This window comes from Pleurodeles waltl, chromosome 3_1, assembly GCF_031143425.1.
Source record: "Pleurodeles waltl isolate 20211129_DDA chromosome 3_1, aPleWal1.hap1.20221129, whole genome shotgun sequence".
Classification (NCBI taxonomy): domain Eukaryota; kingdom Metazoa; phylum Chordata; class Amphibia; order Caudata; family Salamandridae; genus Pleurodeles; species Pleurodeles waltl.
This window is the reverse complement of record NC_090440.1, coordinates 1,303,756,937-1,303,779,060: the sequence shown is the minus strand read 5'-3', so window position 1 is coordinate 1,303,779,060 and position 22,124 is coordinate 1,303,756,937. Positions and strand designations below refer to the sequence as shown.

Below are 22,124 nucleotides of genomic sequence, written 5' to 3'. Positions count from 1 at the left end.
AGAAATGTCTGAAAAGATTTAAACTCTTAAGCTTAGCAAAAATGTTTTCTTTCTCTCTTTGTTCTTTTCAAATTGCAGTTGCAAGAACACCAATGGTGTGGAAAACGAGCACTTGCAGAAAACCACAAGTGCTTTAAAAAACAAGCAAGTTTTATGTTGAAGGCAGATCACAGGAATGATAGAGGGATCCATGCAGCCAATGTCAATGTACCAGGAAAACCAAAACAGGACGTTGAGTGGCATAAAAATCCAAGGTGCAGAAAGAGCAGAAACCGCCTTGTAAAGTGGGCTTCAGAGAGTGTGTGGCTAGGAAGAAACATGTTGAACCACATACTCTAGTCGCTGTAAGAAGCAATGCTTGTGGCCACTGAAGTAGGAGGCATCACAAAAACAGAGAGCAATCGAGAATACAGGTATAGCTCAAGTGACGCGCACAAGGCAGAAGTAGGCTTTTCTGATCCTCGCCATCAGGTTGAGACTTCTACAGCTCGTCTTTGCGGTCTGCTCGATACCGAAGCAGCAGTTAGTCACAATTCCAGAGAACTTCATGAAAGCTGTTTAATCTCTAATATGATTAGAAATAGCTGCCAGTTAAAAATCCAATAAGAATATAGGATGCTGGCAGGGTAGGTAAATTAAACAACATAGAGGGAGAGAAAGAAATGCATAACAGAAATTTATGGTGCATGAGTTCCTAGAGCTGATTAAGCCAGTTGTTGTCAAAATATGGTAGCAGCCTAGTGGAAAAGCAAGAACGTTGGTTTTAGTGCTCCAAAGCAGAGTATTTGTTTAAGATGAAAGGTACTCCCTGCACCAGTGCACATCCAGCACGATAGAAGACACTGCAATAACTGAACTTTCATCTGAAAATAACAGAAAGGGCAAGACAGAACCGAGAAGTTTCTGTAATAATACATTTCCAGGACAAAAGACGACACCACAAACAGGAGTAAAGTTCTGCACAAGAAAAAGACAGAAAATCTCAATAGTTGCACAGAATCTATTGCCGACAGAAAGAATAATCAAATGACAATGAGGTACACTAAAATAATACTTTAACAATATATCAATAGGGAATGGCAAAAGAATGAGCTGTCTAACAGTCAAAGATGCATCTATAGAGTTATGTGGCACAATACTTGTTGAATTAATAAAAATGATAAAAAATGAACACACGAGCACCTCAGAAGATCATGGTAAAATAAGATATACCATGTTTTTGGGAGAATGGAGATAACAAATGGCTGTAAAAGTGCAGTTGTAAACAGACCCACAAATACTTAGGATTGGGACCTACAAGTGTAAGAGTTGAAATCTGCAAACAAAGTTGGGGACAAGAAAATTGACAATTCCTGAAACTCCCCAAGGATATCCTAGAGCAACGATTTACAAGACCATCAAATTCAGTTATTCTCTGATAAAGCTGTCAGTGAAACCATCCAAAAAATAATAATGAAGACCTTTCAGGCCAGTCGGAGCTCTGTTACAAAGCCTTTACAAAAGTGGGTAAGCCTTGAAAGTTACTATTAAAGAAATTAAACAAGTGGTGACAAAATGGATAGTTTGTCAGTTCTGTTCAGGCAACCGAGAATAAGAAAAAAAAGAAAAAATGTATTTCTACGTAGAAGACAGAGTAGTCAAACGTCTAAGAAAGCTGGATTCTGATGCTGAAAATTCCACTCCTCTACCAACTTTTAAGTATTCATTGTCTACATAAGCAGTGTCAGCTACATTAATATCCATTGGGGCATATTGTGAGGAGACGTATATTAGATCCGCCTGCTAGCAATCTTCTTTTCAAAAGCCAGATCGTTTTGCATTCTCGCAAAAGTCAGCTGAAGAATCCTCAGTTAATTTTCACACATCTAACAATACATCGGATCCTGGTCTAGATCACGCTGGCGCTGACTTGACTCAAAATGTTCTTGCTAGGAGTGATCTTCTTTTAGTACTTTATGAAGTCAATGAGGTAATGATTGCAAATTTAGTTTTCAAAGATACTGACCAGGTCCAGTTCTTGCTTTTTTAGCACAAGAGACATGACCAAGATTCTACTAACCTCCAAGGATTGTATAATTGCAAATGGGAACAACAAACTAGGTTTGTCTGGTGAGTAATGTAGATTTTCCACTTAAATTATGAAGGAAAGTCTTCATTTTATTAAAGACACGGAGGCGAGTATTATGCTTTTCTCTTCCTGCTTTGGTTTAATAGCAGTTGCAGTCAAGAAAAAATCCACCAATCCCAGAAGGCAAGCGAGCATGCAGCCAATGGGAAACTAGAACCATATAGTTCACCCATCAGATGTAGACAGTAAACGTAAGGTATACCTAACTTGACTGCAAGCAGCCAGCTTTTCTTGTGTGAGAAGAGTCATGAATAAGTATTCAACATTGGAAAAATAAAAGCAATAATACAGACAGCCAAGACTAGTGAGAAAAAGTCTTGAATCCAGTCCAATCGAAAAACTTTAAAACTCAAGTCAGGAACCAGAAGACATGGATCCCTGAGAGAAGCAGGCGTAGCAAGGAAATCCTAACTCGTAGAAGAGTTGCAATGAATAAGCTTGTTAGGTGGAAGATTATGTTGTATTTGCTGAAACTAAAGGGTGTGAAAGAGAAATAAACACAGGTAATGATATCATGTGGCGGGATAATACTTGCCTCTGTGTCTTTAATAAAATTAAGATTTTCCTTTATAATTTACTTGGAAAATCAACATTTTATGTCAAGACCGTAGTCTCATATTATGCTTGTTTAAAGCATATCAATTACAACAGAAAATGCTGTATTAACAGGTTTGCAATAAAAGGTGCGTAAAATAGCATCATTAGACCAATCTGCTGATCTCAGAATGTTCTCTAACCCGGAACCTGCCCAAAACGCATTGGAAACCATGGACCCCCAGGAAGAGTGAGCTCCAAATCTAGAAGTACTGATACCCACTAGGGTCATATCCCATTTAACCCATCGAGCCAGAGTGGGAGAAGAAACAGGCTTGTGGGGTTTTCTGAAGGAAATAAGAAGTTGTGTAACAGAGGACATTCTGAGAAGCATAATTTTTTGTTCATAAGAATTTAGACAACTTCGTTCACAGTTTTGGTTGATTGGGGAAGAATTATAAAAAACAGTAGAAATGTTGGTTTTGGTAGGTCTTGTAACATTAAAAAGAACACCATTAGGAGTGAAATGACAGGACAAAATATCTAGTGCCTTTACACCGGAGTCGTTTTATAGAAATTAAACATAATAACATGGTTAGTTTAGCAGAAAGCATTTTGAGCGATAACGATTCATTATCTGGCCAGGTCAAAAACAACTGTAAAACGAGATTAACTTCCCATAATTCACTATAGTTGGGAATAGTTGGATTAGAAAATTGTACTCCCTTTAGCAAACGGCAGATGAGATGGTGTTCACCAACAGGATTACCATTAATGAAAGGATGATTTATAGAAATAGCCGAAAGATAAGATTTACCTGAATTAGCTTGAGAAGCAATGACATTAGCAATTAAAGTGATATCTGCTGAAAAGGGATTGCAAGATTTTCCCAAACATCAGCTAGACCAAATCAACCAGGCTGATGTATATGCCTTCGTTGTGCCTGGTGCCCATGATTTGCTGCTGTAGTTTGAAGTTTCAGCTGAAATTCCTGGATAAGATAGGGAAGCGTACTCGCTCGTGTGAACTAGACTAGCCGGGTCATGTAGAATACCAAAAAACATTTGGAGGTTAATGGAAGATATAGACGTATTGGCAGGACATAATAACAGACTGGGCATTTATAGACAATACTATGGAGCGTATCTAGCAATCAAGTATATTTTGGAGGAGGTCCTGATGAAATCCAGGGGTACTCCCCGGATGAAACACGTGTTGACGAAGATGCTGGACTAAATTGGTAACTTTGGGATCAATCACGCAGGATATGCATTTTGGACTTGTGGATATTACTTTCAGACTGTAGAGGAGAATATATAATGAACGTTGAATTTGCTGAATAATTGGACTGAATTTTTTTTTGGAACCTATATTTCAGGAGGAATTTGATTTAAGAGTGAATGATACTATTCCAATTTTTGTTTGTTAATACTCTGTATAAATGTAATACATTTCGAATACTCTAAGAAATTAGATACATTTTGTTACAATTCACGTGTGTAATTGTGTAAATTCATCATTTTTAAGATAGGGAAGACCTGTTACTTTTCAAGCTGAAAGATGAAGGGTGTTGTTGAGGACTAGGTCGTGAGAGAGACCCTGAGGGTTGAAGAGCTTGGGAAAGGAAGGAAGAAGACTAGTGAAGTCCATTGCTAGTTCTAGAAGGGGAGGATACCAGACCCTAAGACTGGCAAAAAGGAACACCAGGAGTAACGTGGCTTTCTGTTGTTGCACCTGGGCGAGTACTCTGTTGATCACCAGGAAGGGATGAAAGGCATAATTGTTTGTCAAGGACCAGTCCTGAAAGAAAGCGTCTGTTGCTAAGGCCAGAGGATCCAGTCTCCAACTGAAAAATTGAGGAAGTTGGGAATTTAGAAGAGACGCAAAGAAATCTATGTGTGGAGGATCCCACTTCTGGGAAAGAGAGTTGAGGACTGATGGATGAAGTCTCCAATCGCTGGTGTCGCATGCGTAACGGGAATACCAATCTGCTACTGAATTGAGTTCTCCTGGTAAGTATTCCGCTCGTACCGATATTTTTTGCCAGAGGCAAAACTCACAGAAACTATTTGCTAGCTCTGCTGATGGTCTTTATTTGGTACCGCCAAGATCATTGATGTATCTGACAGCAGACAGATTGTCCATCCGCAGAAGGATTGAACACTGAACTTTGTTCTTTGCAAAACATCTGATCGCAAAGGAGCCTGCAAGCATCTCTAAACAACTGATGTGCAATGAAGACTCCTAAGGAGACCATGTACCTCCAGTCGATATTTGCCCACACCTTGCGCCTCAACCTGCTAGGCTTGCATGGGATTCTAACACAAGATCTGGGGCTGAGGAAAAGAAGGTCTTGCCATTCCAAGCGTCCAGGTCATCTAGCCACCATCAAAGCTCTATACGGGATTCTTAATCTAGAGGGATGGAATCTTATAAGCAAGACCTTTGCGTAAGTGACAAATTTTCAATCTCTGAAGGGCCAGATGGTGGCGAGGTCCTGGAAAAATTGCTTGAATGGAGGAGGAAAGCAGACCTACAATCTTTGCAAGAGACTTGAAGGAGAGAGAGAAGGAAGGCGTAAAAAGTGGGTTATTTCTGATTTATTGAGTTTACTTTTGACTCGGGCAGGTGAAGAGTAGTTCTGTGGAAATTATGAGAAAACAGAGGAACTCCATGACTTGAGATGGAGTCAGAATAGATTTCTCTCTGTTTATTATGAAGCCCACGTCCTATAAAAGAGAAGTATAGGCGATTTGTTTGTTAAGGGTCTGAAGATTTTGACTCATTAATAGGATATCATCCATATAATTAGTCTGATACCCAGGGCTCTGAGATGTACCACCACAGGTTTCATTAGTTTGGTAAAACACCATGGGGCTTAAAAAAAGACCAAAACAGAAAGCAAGAAAATTGATACATTTGATCTTGCCATTGGAATTGTAAGAATTTCCTGTGTTCATGGTGAACAGGGACGGTAAGGTATGCGTCTTGGAGATCGAAATGTACTATCCAATCGTTCTGTAGTAAAGCATCCCTGAGATGCAATATAGTATCCATTTTGAACTGTTGATAGACCACAAACTAGTAGAATTGTTTTAAGTTTATGACTGGTGAACTTCTTGTGAAATCAGACAAGTCAAATCCATGGAGAAATTTAGAGCAGGTGGAAAAGACATCTGAAAAGGTTTTTCGTAAAGTTCTATGGAATAACCCTGAACTCCCTGACCCAAGTGATGTTTTCCCATCTGTGAATAAAGAATTTTAGACCACCCCCTACGGAAAGATGTCCAAAAAAAGACACTTACTTGTGGGTTCATAGGACTTGATGTTCCGCTGATTCTGACCTCTGAACCCTCTTGCTCTTTGGGGATAGAATTGTGGATGATATTCTTGTTGGGGAGCAATGGAGGAGCCGCTGTAGCCTTGGGATCTGAAAAAACGGCCAGTAAAGTGACTCCTTCCTCTACCGGCCCTGGCAAAAACACAGTTGTTGAAAACCTTTTTAAGCGACTGTTGAGCCTTATCCTGGGAAGCAAAAGTTGTGACATATTTGCTTAATTTCTTGATGATGGAATCGCTGAACAATAAGCGTTCAGCTTTAGGGCCTGGATTCATAATGGCTACATTAGCTAGTTTTGAATCCAATTTGAGAAATAAACCTTTGGGTCTCTCGTGTTACCGCACAGTTCGCATTTCCTAAAAGACAGAAGGCTCATTGAACCCATAATGATAGTTCTGGGTCAACTGCATTATTCTCCAATCTGGCTATCTCTGCCATATCAAAAACACGGGATAAGGGTCCAACAACATCCAAAATGTTGTCATGACAGACAGACCAAGCTCTGCCAACTCCTTTACGAGGGTCCTTGGGAAAATGTTCATAGAAGGGTCAATAATCGGAGTAGACGTTATATGAAGAGGTATGGAAGGCCTGGGACATATCGACCGGAGCTTTGATCTTACTTGCATATCAAGAGGTAAGCATAACTTTGCAGTAATATAATCCCCCACGTGATCTGAGTTAAGCCACTCCGTGGAATTAGGATGGTGAATCTATTTAGGATCTAACATGGGATTACCTTCAAAGTCCAGAAACTTTTGGTAATGAAAGAATCGGCAGAGGGAAAAAATGTTAGTAGGGCAAAACCAGAAATTGGAATTGTCAATATCGTCTGCGTCATAGTATAAATGTCTTTAAAAGTGGAAATCACAATCTTTTAGGCAGGAGTTTATAAGTGTTTAGTTTTTTACTTACTTTTAATGCCTGAAGTTTTCCCCTCATGGTTGGCAAGCCTATGAGGAACTTCGTCCTCTATCATTTGTGAGGAAGACTCACCATTCAGAAGCACAGAGTTTGGTTTAGATTGTATATTTTAAGAAGCCACAGTGGCTTTGCGCTTTCTGCTTTCCCCCGCAGATAGGGCCAGGTTAGATTGTGACATAAAAGATGATACAGTATTTTCAAACTGCTTGGAAACTTTGTTCATTGGGGCAGACATAGCCTTAGTGACAGATGAATGAATACATTTATTCAAATTGTTCTCAAAACCCGCTTCGCTGTCATGCTTATAAAAAATATAGAAAAATCCATTTTGGCAGAGGCTGAGGGAAAAAAACTGAAAAGGTTAAAAATAAGAGGAGTGCAATGAGAGGAGATTTCAGTCAGGAAAGGGTGGGGAGATGTATTATAATCGATTGAGAAAGGAGTGACAGGCCGGTGAAAGCCGCACCTTCTCAGAGGAAGAAAACACGTTCCTGGGAACACACAAGATGAAAACTAGATCAGAGCTACGGGCTTCGAAAGCCTGGGCTCCGTAAAAGCCAGTAATCCGCTCGTTGATAGTGTAAACGTGTGATGCAGATGACACATGTCCGAAATGAAGGAAAGGATCAGAGCACCACCTGAGGAGACGAGCGCAGTAGATAAAGGCTGTTAGGGCCAACACCAAGGTAACAGGCAGCGAGGGAGGAGCCTGAAAGGCCTGTTAGAATGTCGCACAGCGTGACAAGGGCTTTAGAGGGTAGAGACTATTAAATAACGATACGGTGAATAAACGACTACAATTACGAAAATATAAACATTAAATATGAAATAATATTTTGCGTATAATGAAAGGTATACTTATCTTGACTGAGAGCAGCAAGAAAACAGGGCTGCTTGCAGTCAAGTTAGGTTTACCTTATGTTTACTGTCTATATATGATTGGTGCACTATATGGTTATAGTTTCCCCATTGGCCGCATGTTCGCTTGCCTTCTGGGATTTGTAGATTTTATCTTGAGCACAGCTGCTATTAAAATAAAGCAGGAAAAGAAAAGCATAATATGAGACTCTGGTCTTGACATAAAATTAGTGTTTCGATGGTCTCATGAAGCATTCATTATGAGCTGTTTTCCAGGCACTTATACTTATAGAGGGAATCAAAGTTCCCCATACCTATCAATCACTGCTGAAAGATGACCACAGGCCCTTTCACATAAGACCTTTTACAGCCAAATGTTACAATTCTTTGGCTTCACAATTGTACAATTCTTTGATTGATTGGGTAGCTCTATGCAGAATCAAAGACAAATTATACGGACTGCTCCTTGCTAGCTACCTCACTTTTCTTTGCTGATAACCAGCACACCCAATATTTTTTTAAACACTTTCATAGCTTTTTGTAACTTATATAGTAAAAACAAAGTCTTATACTGGAATCTGGCAGGCTGCTCAAGCTGGAATCATCAACACCACAAGTGGTATAAATTGCAAACAGGAATTTTGGCCAACTTCTTCCATCCTGAATTTTGCTACTGAGATTTTTGGTTTCTGAAATTCACAACACACTGAAAAGGCACTGTAAAGGATGTCTCATTCTTTTGTTGGCCAATTACTCATCCGACCTAGGTACACTCACCTATTAGCTATCCATGCAAAGGATTATTGTCGACTCGTTGCCTTTCTTGTTAACCAATGCAGAATGCTCTTGTGCCATAATGACTTGGAACCGTGTGACGTATGACCTTACCACTTCTGTGGATTAGCTCTGATGCATCCCTCCATCTACAGTTCCTGACACAGAACTAACACAGTGGTCTCATCCTCTTACCTCACTGCATGCTATTAATTCAAGGACTGGATGTCCGACCAGGAAAGGGCATACTAATTCAACTGATTAATTATTCATGATTTAGAAAAACTCATTCAGGCACTATCTACAATCTCCCTAAATTTACAGGTAGGTGAGAGCACCAAGCCAGCCAAGGTTTGCATTGCCTGAATCTATCCTGACTATCGCCAGCAGCCATTCTCAACTTCTTGAGGGACAGTTGGTGTTTCAATTCATTTAATTTACGAAGATGAACGTTGGCAGAGTGAGCCGATTTACTCACATTTGGGATCATGGTCAGAAGGCAATCAATAATTAAATTTAGTGATTTGTTGGTTGTGTTAGTGTGCAGACCTTAGTTGAAATTTGATAGTTTGTGATTAAAGATGGGTCAATTTTGCTAATGGGCTGTCTGGATATGACCATAAACTCCATTTGTTGGGGATGTCGTTTTAAGCAATGTGAGTCCATTCAATTGTGTAATGTTCTTGTTCGGGTCTTTAGTGTGACAAGATATACTTTTGTGCCATCTCTGCATTGAGGAATCCTCACATTGGAGTTCTTCATTCGATAGGCAAAGAAAGTTGTCAATTACTATCAACATGACTGTTTCAGTTCTGTGTTCTTCTAGGAAGATTGGGAAAAAGCTAATAGGGAGTCCTTAGTTATGAAGCTGTTTAACTGTAGTGCCGCACATTAGTTTTTCAAGACTCTGGAGGACATGAAATCTGCCAACTGAATGATAGGCAAATTACAATAATCTTCGCATTCAGCTGCGGAGTGCAGAGACTACGGGTTGTACTTATAACTTAAAGTTCCAATTTAAATTCTTACTTACAGATTAAGGCAACTTTATGACACGTTTAGTTTAGAAAAAAAACTTCTCTCTCTACACTCTTTTCAGTGGTTTCTGCCAAAATCTTTCCACAAGCTACTCTTTTCTCACAAAATATTTTCTTCTAAACTGGCCTATTCGGTTGAGAGGGTGCAGTCAGGGACTTTACAGCACTGCCGAACGTCCCCAGTCCACCATTCAACTATAAATTAGATGCAACTTGGTGCGCCATAAACACAACATGATTTCATACTGGCATTTTAACAGCTCTTTTGTCTGAGGCTCTACGGTATATTGAAGATGTTGACTCCCACTTGACTAACTAAATCAGAGTGAGTCTAAGGACGTCATGTCTTGAAAATGTACCGAAAACCACAATTTCAAATTTTCAAACGGTTGGAAACAAATATTGCAAATGTGACCACGTACAAAAGACTTGGGGCCTCATTATGACCCTGGAGGTCACCAGACCGCCAGGGTGACTGTTAGACCGCTGCCAAGGCGGCGGTCTGACCGCAACATTATGACCATGGTGAAAGCGCCAAGGTCCCACAACCGACACTGTCACTTTTTAGCCACCAGAGGGTCTTGCGGTGCCGGCGGTCCCAAGGACAGCGCTGCCCTGGGGATTAGGACCCCTCTCTCCGCCGGCGTTTATATGGTGGTTTCACCGACATGTAATGCTGGCAGAGACAGGGTGCCAGGGGCCTCGGGGGGGGACCCTGCACTGCCCGTGCATTTGACATAGGACGTGCGGGGTCCCCCTGGCCAGCCTTGTCACGCTTACCACGGTCTGTTTTGCAGACAGTGATTTGCGCGATGGGTGCTGGTGCACCCGATGCACAACAGCATTGCCGCCAGCCGTATTACAAGTCTGCGTCAATGTTGTTGTGTGTTTCCTGCTAAGCCAGCATGCCCACTGGCCCAGCAGGAAACTCATAATAGGGCCAACAGAAAGGCGATCCCACTGGCAGTCTCCTGACCTGTGGGAGTCTGGCAGGCAGCCTTTTCCGCCCGCAAAACTCCTAATGAGGGCCTGGGTGTTGTTTACAAGGAAGGGGTGGTAAGGTTTTTCATAGATAGCTATGCTGCCTCGCCTCAACCTCCAAATATATAAATTCCATTAGGCGGTTCTGTCAGAAAGAATGTTATTGTTCTTTGTTTTTTGCTCCTTCTGAACTGGATAACAAGAGCTAACTGGCATTCTATGAGAACTGGTACATCAGTATGACGTTTGTGTTCCTATTCTAAGGAAACTTTAATGCACATATGTGCTTGCTCTACTTTGCTAGCAAACAGAAAAAAATTGTGGAAAAATGTAGTCAGAAAACAGAACTTGAGAGGCTAGATGGAAGCAACTCAATTTATGCTTAGGGATAAAGACCTGTCGATGACTAGTAAAGTAGTGAAGTCTTTGGGCACTGCCATAAAAAACGTTTTTACACCAATTATTTGTTTTCAATTTAAGTGGTTCTGGTAGAAGTGCTAATTTGATCTTCTACAATTAAATGTTCCCATGGTATTTATTCATTTAATATTGTTATACTGTGTAATTTTTCTTCAGGTAACAGCAGTTGTGTCTTGATAGTCAATGGACAGTGAATTACAGTATGCACCCATATGGGTAATATGTGATGTGATGGACTTTTCATACAGTGCAAAAGTAATCACTTCCAGTAAACTGTTGGGACTGTCGGCTGTTAGAAATTCTGGTGGTGGATTGGCCAAGAAAGCGAGTGCTCCTTTATGGAATTACGTACGATGACTGTCCAAGGGAAAGAGAAAAATAGTGAAAAAGAGTGTTCAGTTATACTTTCTGGAATCCAAGAACGATTTATTCCTATTAATGTATAGTGTTAGTGGGCACATAGTTTTGTTCTTTTGGTTTGCTGACAGTCACACACACTGCTAATATAGTAGGATGGATTTATCACAAGATGCAGATGAGAGAATATGGAAGTTGGTGGTGCGTGGTGTCCCAATATATCTTTCGTTGGAGAGTTGTGGGTTCATCAGTGCCCTTAAATTCCTTGACTGCACTGTGTTTTGAGAAGACTGCATTGCATAAACAGCTGTTGTTCTCATATAATTTACCCAGTTGTTCCTACTATCCTGACCAGGGTCGGGCTGGCCTATGAGGCAAGCAGGGAGTGCCCGATGGCTGGTCTGAAAGATCAGTGAGTGGGCCATCTTTTTAGCAGTTTGTAGACAAGCTTTATGGCAACGAGGGCCAGTTTTTACTGTGGATTTCTCTAATATCACAAACATTACCTGCAAGAAGCACACATGCATGCATTCTCCAATACTTTGCAAAATATCCATACGGTATTTCTTTTCCAGCTTACATCAGGCTTGACAGGCATGATTTGCAAATGTGGGCCACATTTTTAGCTAACCAAGTCACTTTTATTTTGGAGTCCTTGCCTGTTTTTTGTCGCAGTCCGACCCTGGTCATGGGCACAGTCAGAATGAACGCAGGAATCACGTGTTTCTTTCTTCCCTGCACCAGACATTCAGCAATCTGAATGTGACTGTGTTTCTTGCACACACAGAAATGGACAGATCACAAAGTCATGTAAAATAGGGATCCCTTCGAAGTAAGACCACACAGATTATTTTGTGCACCAAAAATGCACTCCATGAAAGGTCAATGACTGCTCCTTGTTTGAATGCAATCGAAATAATGTTATATCACAATGATCATGTACATCCTACTGTGGTGTGAGGTGATGTGATGCGATCTCAAGCGAAGAAGAAATTATATGGTCTTGTTCAGGGAGTTGCAGTGCAGAAAAGCATACTGCGATATGGTGTGAAGGGGCTATGTGTGAGTGTGAAGTGGTGTAGAATGGTGTTATGCGTTGTGCTGTCAAGATGCTGTGGTGTGGCATTTGGGTGTCGAGAGACAAGACTTGATTTGTGATGTAGTGAGGTGCAGTCACGTGGACCTGGTCTCTGCTTACAAGTGATGCAGTGCCAAATTTCGTGACGCAGTGTGCTTTGTTAACTATTGTGTTTACTACTGTGGTATGTTGTTAAGGTTGCATAGACTGAAAGGTTGATGGGCTGCATTGAGTCGCATGGTGATTTAGTATGGTAAGTGATGTGGTAGTTGATACTGCGGAATAATGTGATATCATTTCTTTGTTGTGGCAAGGTACTGTCTGGGTTAATAATTGTGCAAGAGATAAAGTCAGATAATAGATCAAACAGGTAATGTTTATGTTGCAAACCAATTTCTTTTTTTATGGCAGTCAATTACTATCATCTTAAGTGTATGAGCAGTGACAATTCCTGATGAACAAGATTAGCAAAATTAATTGGAGGCACAAAAATACATACCACTGAATGGAAACGTGCTGTATTCCTACTACATTTGTTTCCAAAAAGAAGGAGTAACAAACTTGTACATAGCCAAGAGATTGCTCTCTGAATTTATAGTTAAGATTTGTATTTAGGAAAAATAACTAATTTTGTTTGTCATAGATTCAGACTGTGAAAAATAGTTACTAGTGTTTTTCAGAACATGATTCAGAATTTCTACTGTTTGTTAAAAACTGCAATAATGCGTTCAATCAAAATGTTGGTGGTAAAAATAAACAAATTAAGAGGCAGAAAACATTTTAAAAATCATATGCACACTTGTCTGTGTTTTGGGATATATATTAGTCTGTGATATGCACTTAGTACCATACAACAAACTTGCTGAGGGTCTTGAGTAGCCAACTTACATACAGGATGAGTAGCACAACTTTTCTTATTAATAGACCACTTGGTCAATTTGTGTTTCAAAGAGAGCCTCTCAGTCCTAAATTTGTAAAACACTGTGTGTCAAAGAGGCTGCATGAGTATCAAAGAATGATCAGGAGCAGGTACCCTTTTAAAGGCTATGCCAAAAGGCAAGTTAGACATTTTAACAGACTTGCTTGATGTTGTAACTGGAACAAAATCCATTTTCAAAGACAGTCCCCACATTTAGCATGTAAGAGGAGAGACAGTTCAGGACAGAATTCCTCACTACACAATACATTCTCCAAGTCTGTGCAGGCAGCATTCCTGTCAGCTAGGAGGTGATGTCTTGGGGGGAAAAAATTACAAAATGGTATCATTTAACAGAAGGATGGGTGGGAACTAATTTCCCTGGCATCTTACACAGGCTTATCCCGCATACAAAACCTACCCACAAAAGGACTAGGAAAAAGTTGGTTTCAACTTAAACAGTGTATGTCCAATCATCATGAGCAACATAAGGCTTAATCAAAATTAACTGCTGGAGCAGCATGGACTGGATAGGATCTGCATATTATTGCCCCCTGCAAATTACACCCAGCTCGTGGTCCATGTCTGAATAAACAATAGTAAAAATAATGTTCTTGAACTTACATTCAAAGTTTAAGTCTGGAGATCTTGCTTCTTTTTCCGCTCTCTCACGTTCTCTAAGTTGCTGGTTTAAAATTCTTAGTCGCCTTGAATAGAATTGAGAGCACAAACTTAAAAGCATAGAGAACTATCAACAAAGGCTACAAAGATACAAATAGCAACCACAATATGAAATTGCTCTAGATATATAACATATTCTATCAAATGTATTCTAATCCAGCCTTTAGCAGCAAGGAGGTGGCAAGGGGTTAAAAAATAGGAGGGGGAAGGAACGACTTTACTTGTCTAAAGGAAGGTGACCTCTGATCTTAGAAAATGTATAATTATTCAGGTCAGGTCATACCTGAAATTTTATGCAAAACAGCTCACCTGTTTCACCTCATGGTTACAACACCAGTGTCCCTAAAATGGTACAAACCTCCATGCAGTGATGGAAATTCTATAGAAAAGTGGCCTCCCTTTAGGCACAGGGCAAATTTATACTAAGAGGTGCATAAGTTGGGAAACTCAGTGACATGATTCATTAACAGATCAAATAAACGTGCATTTAATTTTTAGCTGAAAAGACACAAGCAGAGGCAGGAATGTGGTGTTTATCCATTCAACTTCCTTAACAAATACTTCTTAATAAGTAATTCACTAACATGCCACCAGTCTCTTACATCTTCAAAGCAGTCAACACCCCCTTGCTGTTATATATATATATATATATATATATATATATATATATATTGATAGATAAAATTGCCTGAAAAAAAAAAAAAGGTTACAGAGACGTTTTGGTTAGGTTGACATTTTACCCGCACAAAACCATAGAAATTCAGCAGCTATAATTAAACTTATGTTAAGAAAAGATAACTCCTTTTCCTAAAGTTACAGAATAAGTTTAACTATGAGTATAACTATAATTGCTGAATTTCTGTGGTTTTGTACGGGTAAAATGTCAACGTAACTATAACGTCCCTGTACATGCATGTTATTATAAACACTGGCTGTGCCCGGCAGGGGTTGGCTGAAATGCCTGGCCTATGGCCGGGCATTGCGGCCAAACCCTCCTGCATGCACCCAAACCCAAGCTGCGCACAGGGGGTTGGATGCAGTGGGTGTAATGTTTTCAATTTTTCTTTGGATCAGAGGATCGTTTGCAATTTTACACAGGGGACCACGCTGAGAACTGCGGTGGATCCGCGGATAGGACAAATAAAATTAGGCAATTTTTTGCCCAAGAGGTGTCCCAAGCGACCCCTCCCATCTGTCCTATGGAGTGAGGATACCTGTATCCCAACTCCTTTTATGTTTTACACTATATTTTTACCTTTCCTGGACTGATGCGAGAAACAAAATGGTAGCCGTAACTTTCCTTTCAGGTGGCAGCTCACAAATCAGGGCCTTGCTTTTCCCCTGGATCCGCAAATCCTCGATGGGTGGATCCGGGAACCTAGATATCTATGTTTTTAACCTTAAATAACTCAAAAACTACTTGACAGATTTACACCAAGCTTTCTGGGCCAAGATCTCGCTTCCTGCCAAATTTGGAGTAAATCTGCTCAGCAGTTCAGGCAAAGCTCCTGCCAAGTCAGAGCAAACACTCTGCTGTCAGCAGGCGAGAGCTGTCAAAGTGCTCTCGCCCGCTGGAAGCAGAGGTTTCATCTCTGTCCTTGCCTGCAGAGATGCAGGCAGGGAAAAAGATCAAATGACTGCTCTTGCGTAGAGGGAGCTGCATGTTTAGCAGCTCCCTGTGTGCAAAAGCAATGGCGGCTCCCGCAGGAGGCGGTGAGCCAGCTGGGACCACAGGAGCCTTGAGGCTCTTCCCAAGGACCCATTGCATACTAAATGAAGGCCTGGCCCCACACTGTCCACTTTAGTAGTATGCAAAGGTCTTCCTGCCTTTTACCAGGATGATGTACAGCATTCCAAGATGCCTCCTCCATGCGTTTTCCACTGATTTTGGTGGTGCGTTCTTGATGCAGAGGAATATGAGGACTTCTCCACAAAACAAAGAAGCACTTATGTAATAAAGCTAAAAGAAAAGACCCTGGTTTGGTGGTGTTTTACGTCTTTGTAGTCTTGTTGGCTTCTCTATAGCAGGATTCATGTTATCACAGAATTCTGGAAAAAAGACGCAAGAGGAACAATCACAAACAACGTCGTCTGGAGACATTTCCTTGTGGTCCACTGCGCAGCTGTAGTGTTTAATACACACTGGACATTTACCCAACGAGGTAGCACTTACTAACTAACCAGTAGAAAGTACTTCAGTTGGGTAAACATTTTGTGCAAAACTGTGGGCTCTTGTTGGATAAACGGGCAGGTGCAAGTTCCTTTGTGGTCGAGTCACTCACGCAGCTACTGACACACCCACACAAGCACTCACAGATCCACTCGGGCTCACACACACCCACTAAGACTCATGCACTCTCACAGACCCACTCAAATTCATGCACTCACCAGTGCACTCAGAAACTCATGTACCCACTCACAGACATACTCCGACTCATGTACCCACTGAGAGGTTCTGAATTTACTTGTACAAAACCTTAGAATTTCAGCAGTTACAGTTAGTTATTTCTAGTTACTATAACTCGCTCCCTAAGGTAACTATAACTCACCCTCTCGCCATGAACTGCTAATTACCACAGATATTACAGCACTTATGACAACTTCTATAACTTTATTAAAAATATAAATAAAGCATTAGCAGGCAAATTAATAAAGAAAAAATTTGTTTGTCGGGGCGCGAGTTATAGTTATGTAAGGGCACGAATTAAAGTTACTTGAAATAACCAACTATAACTGCTGAATTGCTAAGGTTTTTTACGAGTAAATTCATAACCTAAATATAAGGTCACTGTAACTGATGGTCAACACAACGTAGTTAAGGTTCAGGTAGGAATAAAAATTATAAAGGAGTGAAAAAACAAGTAATTTCCCATTTTAGTTTGCATTGACATTTTGGCATGGCATGAAAATAGAACTTCACTTTTAAAGCAATCTTGTTTTGGTTTTGTCTACATCCTTTAGTGATTTTTTTAGAAATTAGTATTAAGAAGAGCTCCTGAGTGTGCTTTAAATTATTAATAATTTTGTATACATCTGCCATTTTAACTTGCGTGTTAGGACTAAAGAATCCTCTCAATCACATTTTTAATTTTTACAAAACGTGATTGGTTGACTTAGGTTGGTCTCAGGGCCAAAGAGAATACGCAGCTGGGATGTGCGCTCAACCCCACTGTACAGGGTGATAGCTGTGCACATTTGAGGCTTGCCGGTCAATGGCAGATTGGGCTCAGAGTAGAAGCCCCACTGCACATAACCAGAGCCCATGACCTGCAGGGGTTAGAAACGATGTACATTGTTAATTTAAAAAAAAAGAAAAAATAATGGTTATCATTCAAACACTTAAAACCACTGACAATTGTTCGTTATGGTCTTTGTTGTGTGCATTCATAACCATAACTCATGACGTCTGTATACAGAAAACAGCAATTTAACAACATAGATGCCCAAAACCGACGACAGGAGAACGACGCGGCAAACAGTTATGACGTGTTTTATGTGCGTTTATAGGCAGGACTGGCCTTTAGTAGGTCATGATGATGCTCCTTCCCTCCTTCAACGACGGTAATAAATGGCATATCTCACTTTGCGCATCTTTGTATATGGTTTCTGCCATGGTATTTTTTCCATGTGCACTAGTTTTAACAAAAGGTATTTTACCAAAACTAGTACAAAACACATTACATTTGTGCCGCAAGGTAAAATGACACAGAAGAGACCTCATGATTATTAGGAGAGCTGTTCCCCTGAGTGAGGCAACTGTTACATCTAATCTGTGAAGCAGTAGAAAGTGTTTTACTCATCTCAAAATTGCTATACTTTGGTAATAATCCTGAACATGACCTTGGCCCTTCAGTAACAAATGTGTGTTTATCAGTACCATGAAACAAACCTGTTGCATGGCACTAAAGAACAAGTGTTTTGAGTCACATTTACAAAGGCTTCTATACCTCAAGATTCCCAACCTCTTGATATTCTATGGCTAGCCCAGGGCAGGAATACAATACATCTACCACTTATGTCCAAAAGTTCTTAACTGGGTGTGTGAAATGCAGTCAGTTCTGTAATGGGAAGTGCCATCTATTATTAAAAGGTATGTCTCTCAAAGAAGCTCAAAAGACTAAACTGCATCATAATAGATAGCACAACCATGGAAATCTAGACACTTTACAGCCTGTAACATTCCTAACCCCTTCTTTGAAGTAAAAGAGGGTTCATGTCAGAATTTAGAAACAAAAGAAAATGGAAGAATGTAAAGTTTCAAAAGGGCACCTAAGAGAGGTCATAAGATAACAGTAACAAGCACAGCCCACCAGCACTAAGGGCCTGACTTAGATATTGACGGATTGGTTACTCCCAGCCTCTGAACATGTACCCTACACATTACTGGACACAAATTGCTTTAATAATTAATCATGACTTTCATTTTTTCGGATACTGACCTGCGTAGCTGTGCGTTTTCACTTCTGAGCGGCTGCAAAGCTAGAGCTATGTCAGCATGTAAATTGGTGGTTCCAACTGCTGCAGGCAATAGGCATACACTCTCTTCCAACTCAGCTATCAGCCGCTGGACTTCAGAGTCGTCTGCAAGGAGAGATCAGATAGACTGAATCAATCCACTTTAAATCTCCTTACAAAAATACTTTCAACAGAACCCTCTGTGAATAGACAAGGTGAGACTCAAGAAGTTCCATTGGTGGTTCTCTCGGGGGAATGAGAAGGGTAATAACTGCAAATGAACATAGACAACACAAATCGCTATCTTTTATCTCCAGATATGGTGCAAAAACAACACTGGGATCCTACAAAGACCATGTGGGCTTACAAATGAGAGGAAGAATTCTTCAGAGAGCTAAATCAAGTCTCGATTTTTAATTTCATGTAACTGGCAGTTTTTTACTGTAATAGCATCATAAAGTAGAACCATGCAGTGTTTATTCCTGAATCTTTAAGGTTGCAAAATAGCACATTTAAACAAACATCTATTCAGTCTAAAACAACCATATCATGACAAGGACAGTCAGACTATATCATTTTATTCCACATTTAATTTGACAATGGAAACAGCATTTATTTTCCTTTAGACCAGCGGTCCTTTAAAACAATTACATTAAACAACATAATATAATATCACTATAAAAACACTCAAAATAGTTATATGCACAGCAAAAACTTATCCCAGTCTTTAAATTCATTTTTGAGACTGCCTTTAAATTCCCCACCCACCAAGGCCAAATTAAGGAAACCAGGCTGATTAGAAACTTACTGGTTTTTAATAGTAGGTGTTACTCATCACTACTGCAACAACGTTTCCTTGATTCTAGTCTCAACCTCATTTTAAACAAAATAAAACATTTGCTGATGGCACAGATTTTAAGTAACCAAAGAGCCCAAAAGGGATTTTATATCTTGGCCTGGTCTACCGTTTAGCGAACTGTGATCCCCTCTACACAAGTACTTATGAGATACAGTCTTCGCTCAAATCAAAAATTATCATGAAACTTCTGAAACTCCGATGAGGTTTCACATTTTCTTAATGAAGAAATTCTATACTGGAAACAAAGGCTTGGCCCACCATATCTGACTTGAATGCTAAAGTTATATACAGAAGCCCAGGAAGAAAAAAAATTACCTTGATCTGATATCAATGCTTTTATTTCTCCCAGAAGATATTTCACTTTGTTTACTTTCTGTGCTGTCTTTTGAGGACTCGTTTTTTTAGTCTGGAAAGCAGTTTTCTCAAAACTTGTCTGACAGCTTGTATCTCTAACTGGAGCAACATCTAGTCCATTCACATCCTCCTCCTCACTTGATGAGATCTCACTCTGCTCCCTAGAGGATATTTCATCCCTGGGAGAATCAGACTCCGCTGGTATGTGCATTTCATATTTCCTGGAAACCCTTTGGCTTTCTGCATTGCGTTGCTGGAGCTCAGTCAGTTGGGCTTGAATGTGCAACAGCATTTCAGAGTCCCTCAGTGGCTGGTGGTCACTGTTTGCTTCCTTTGAAGAAGTCTCATTTTGGAAAGCTGGTGGAAGGTAGTTGGTCACGGAATGATTAGATGGCCCACGTACTGGTATGCATGATAGCATATCAGAAGCAGAAGAGATAGGCTGATGTGAAGTAACAGTGGCAGCAGCATTAGAGCCAATGGGAAAGATGGGTCCTCCCAAAGGAATGTTTTGGTTACAGCACTTGGTAGGAGCACTCTGAGGAAAAAAAAAACATGACAACAAAACCAACATATTACTGAGCTTCAGCTCCACATTTATGTCATTCATACAGAAGAAAGCACTGTATCACAGATCGAAATTGTGTTGGTTGATTGGGAACTCACAGAAGTAATTAAGGCAAAAGGTAAAGTCTCCAAGAAATAACTAAAGACAATATATTAACATCTATCCCCAGCCTAACAAGAGTTTAAGCTCCAGATTGATATTCTGTGCAATTACTACTTAAGTTCTGAATTTACTCGTACAAAACCATAGAAATTCAGCAGTTCTAGTTATTTCAAGCAAATATAACTTGCACCCTAAGGTAACTATGACTCGCACACTTGCCATGCACAGTTTTCTTTTCAATAATGTTATTGCAAACGCTGCAGTGATACCAAAGATGCCATACAAGATCTCATCAATTACATAATATGTGGAGCATTTTAACTGTGCCTGGCAAAGGCACGAGTTGTAGTTATCTTAGGCCGAAAATTATAGTTACTTGAAAGAACTCTTAACTATAACTGATGAACTTATATGCTTTTGTTTGAGTAAATTCTGAATCTTACTATAACGTTCCTGTAACCTTTGGCTTCTTCAGTGAATCTCGATGGTTTTTTAACGTACAGTGATTATAATTTCTATACATTATTCCAACCCCTGCAGCCAAGACCTTATAACCACCCAACCCGCTGCCACACATGGCCTTTGGCCTGCTCAGTGCAGGATGGCCACAAGGCCCTTCTCTGTCAGTGGATGTGTGAGAGGATGTGTGAGTGTCTGAGAGGATGTATGAGTGGACGCGGGCACCTCTGAGTACATGAGTGAGTGAATTAGTGTATGAATGAGTCTGTGGTTTTCCTTTCAAATTTTTCCATAATCACAAATATTTTGCAAATAAATCTAAGACATATGTGAAAATTCGCGAATATCGTGCCCTGCAAAGCAAAATTATATTAAACCTATAATTTGCCCCTAAAACACACCTATATCACACCCCTGGGGTCAGGGTACCTTCACCCTGACCCCTTATGCCCCTTTCCATTTCATTTTCCACCCCCAGGGACTGTGTCCCGTAAAATAAGATGGCGGCCACATTTTTCTAGTCAGGCTGCGGTCAGCCAATTGAAACGCTGCTTTTCGCACTCGTATTTGCAAAAAAATAAAAAAAATTGCGATTACTATCGGCCAGAGATATATAAATGTATTTACCCTTAAATATTTACTGAACAGGTTTACACCAAATAACAAAAATCACAATCTGCGTACCGGCAGCTAGCTTTCTGCTGCATTTGGTGTAATTCCGTCCAGTGGTTCAGGCTGTAGACAGGTCCTATGGGAATTAACATGGGATGCGCAATGTTTTTGAGACCCCTTTTTCTCAGCCCCCCTCCACCCCCGCTTGACGGATCACCCCAAAACTTCCCATGCGCAACAAGAATCACCGGCCCACTTTATATTCATCCAATGCGCCTGAAATAATGGGCACTCATGGGGTCATAATTAATTAAGATGTATTGATGTAACAGCAAACAAATGCGTTTTGGCTATGCACATCAGGACATTGGTCAGCAAAAAGAGTAATGGAAATAAATTAATCTAATAACACACTTTGAATATTTGTTGAGAATTTCTCTGAAGCTTGCTGCTGGGTCAAAGAATATCTGAAGGCAAAGGATTATGTTAGCCGACAAACCTGCAAATGTGTATGAAGGACAAAAGAGAAAAAAAACTTACTGTACTTTTCCTAAAATGCTACTGAAATTTATCATGGAAAAGACAATGGAAATCAGGGATACTGTCTCACAAAGAAGAATGCTCATTGTAGAACAGGGATAAGAGAGTAAATACATATAGTTAAAACGTATATTAATTAAATAACGA

At 40.2% G+C, this 22,124-nt stretch overlaps 1 protein-coding gene across 1 annotated transcript in view; it reads right to left on the bottom strand.

Annotated features, from left to right (window-relative positions):
* The window catches only part of CCDC14 (coiled-coil domain containing 14), a 107,465-nt gene that overhangs the window by 49,545 nt on the left and 35,796 nt on the right, over positions 1-22,124 (bottom strand). Inside the window, exons 8-10 of the mRNA XM_069224653.1 lie at positions 19,658-20,234; positions 18,468-18,609; positions 13,972-14,054 (exon numbers count right to left, since the gene is read on the bottom strand). Of these exons, the coding sequence (XP_069080754.1) occupies positions 13,972-14,054; positions 18,468-18,609; positions 19,658-20,234 (802 nt within the window). The remainder of the gene's footprint in view (positions 1-13,971; positions 14,055-18,467; positions 18,610-19,657; positions 20,235-22,124) is intronic.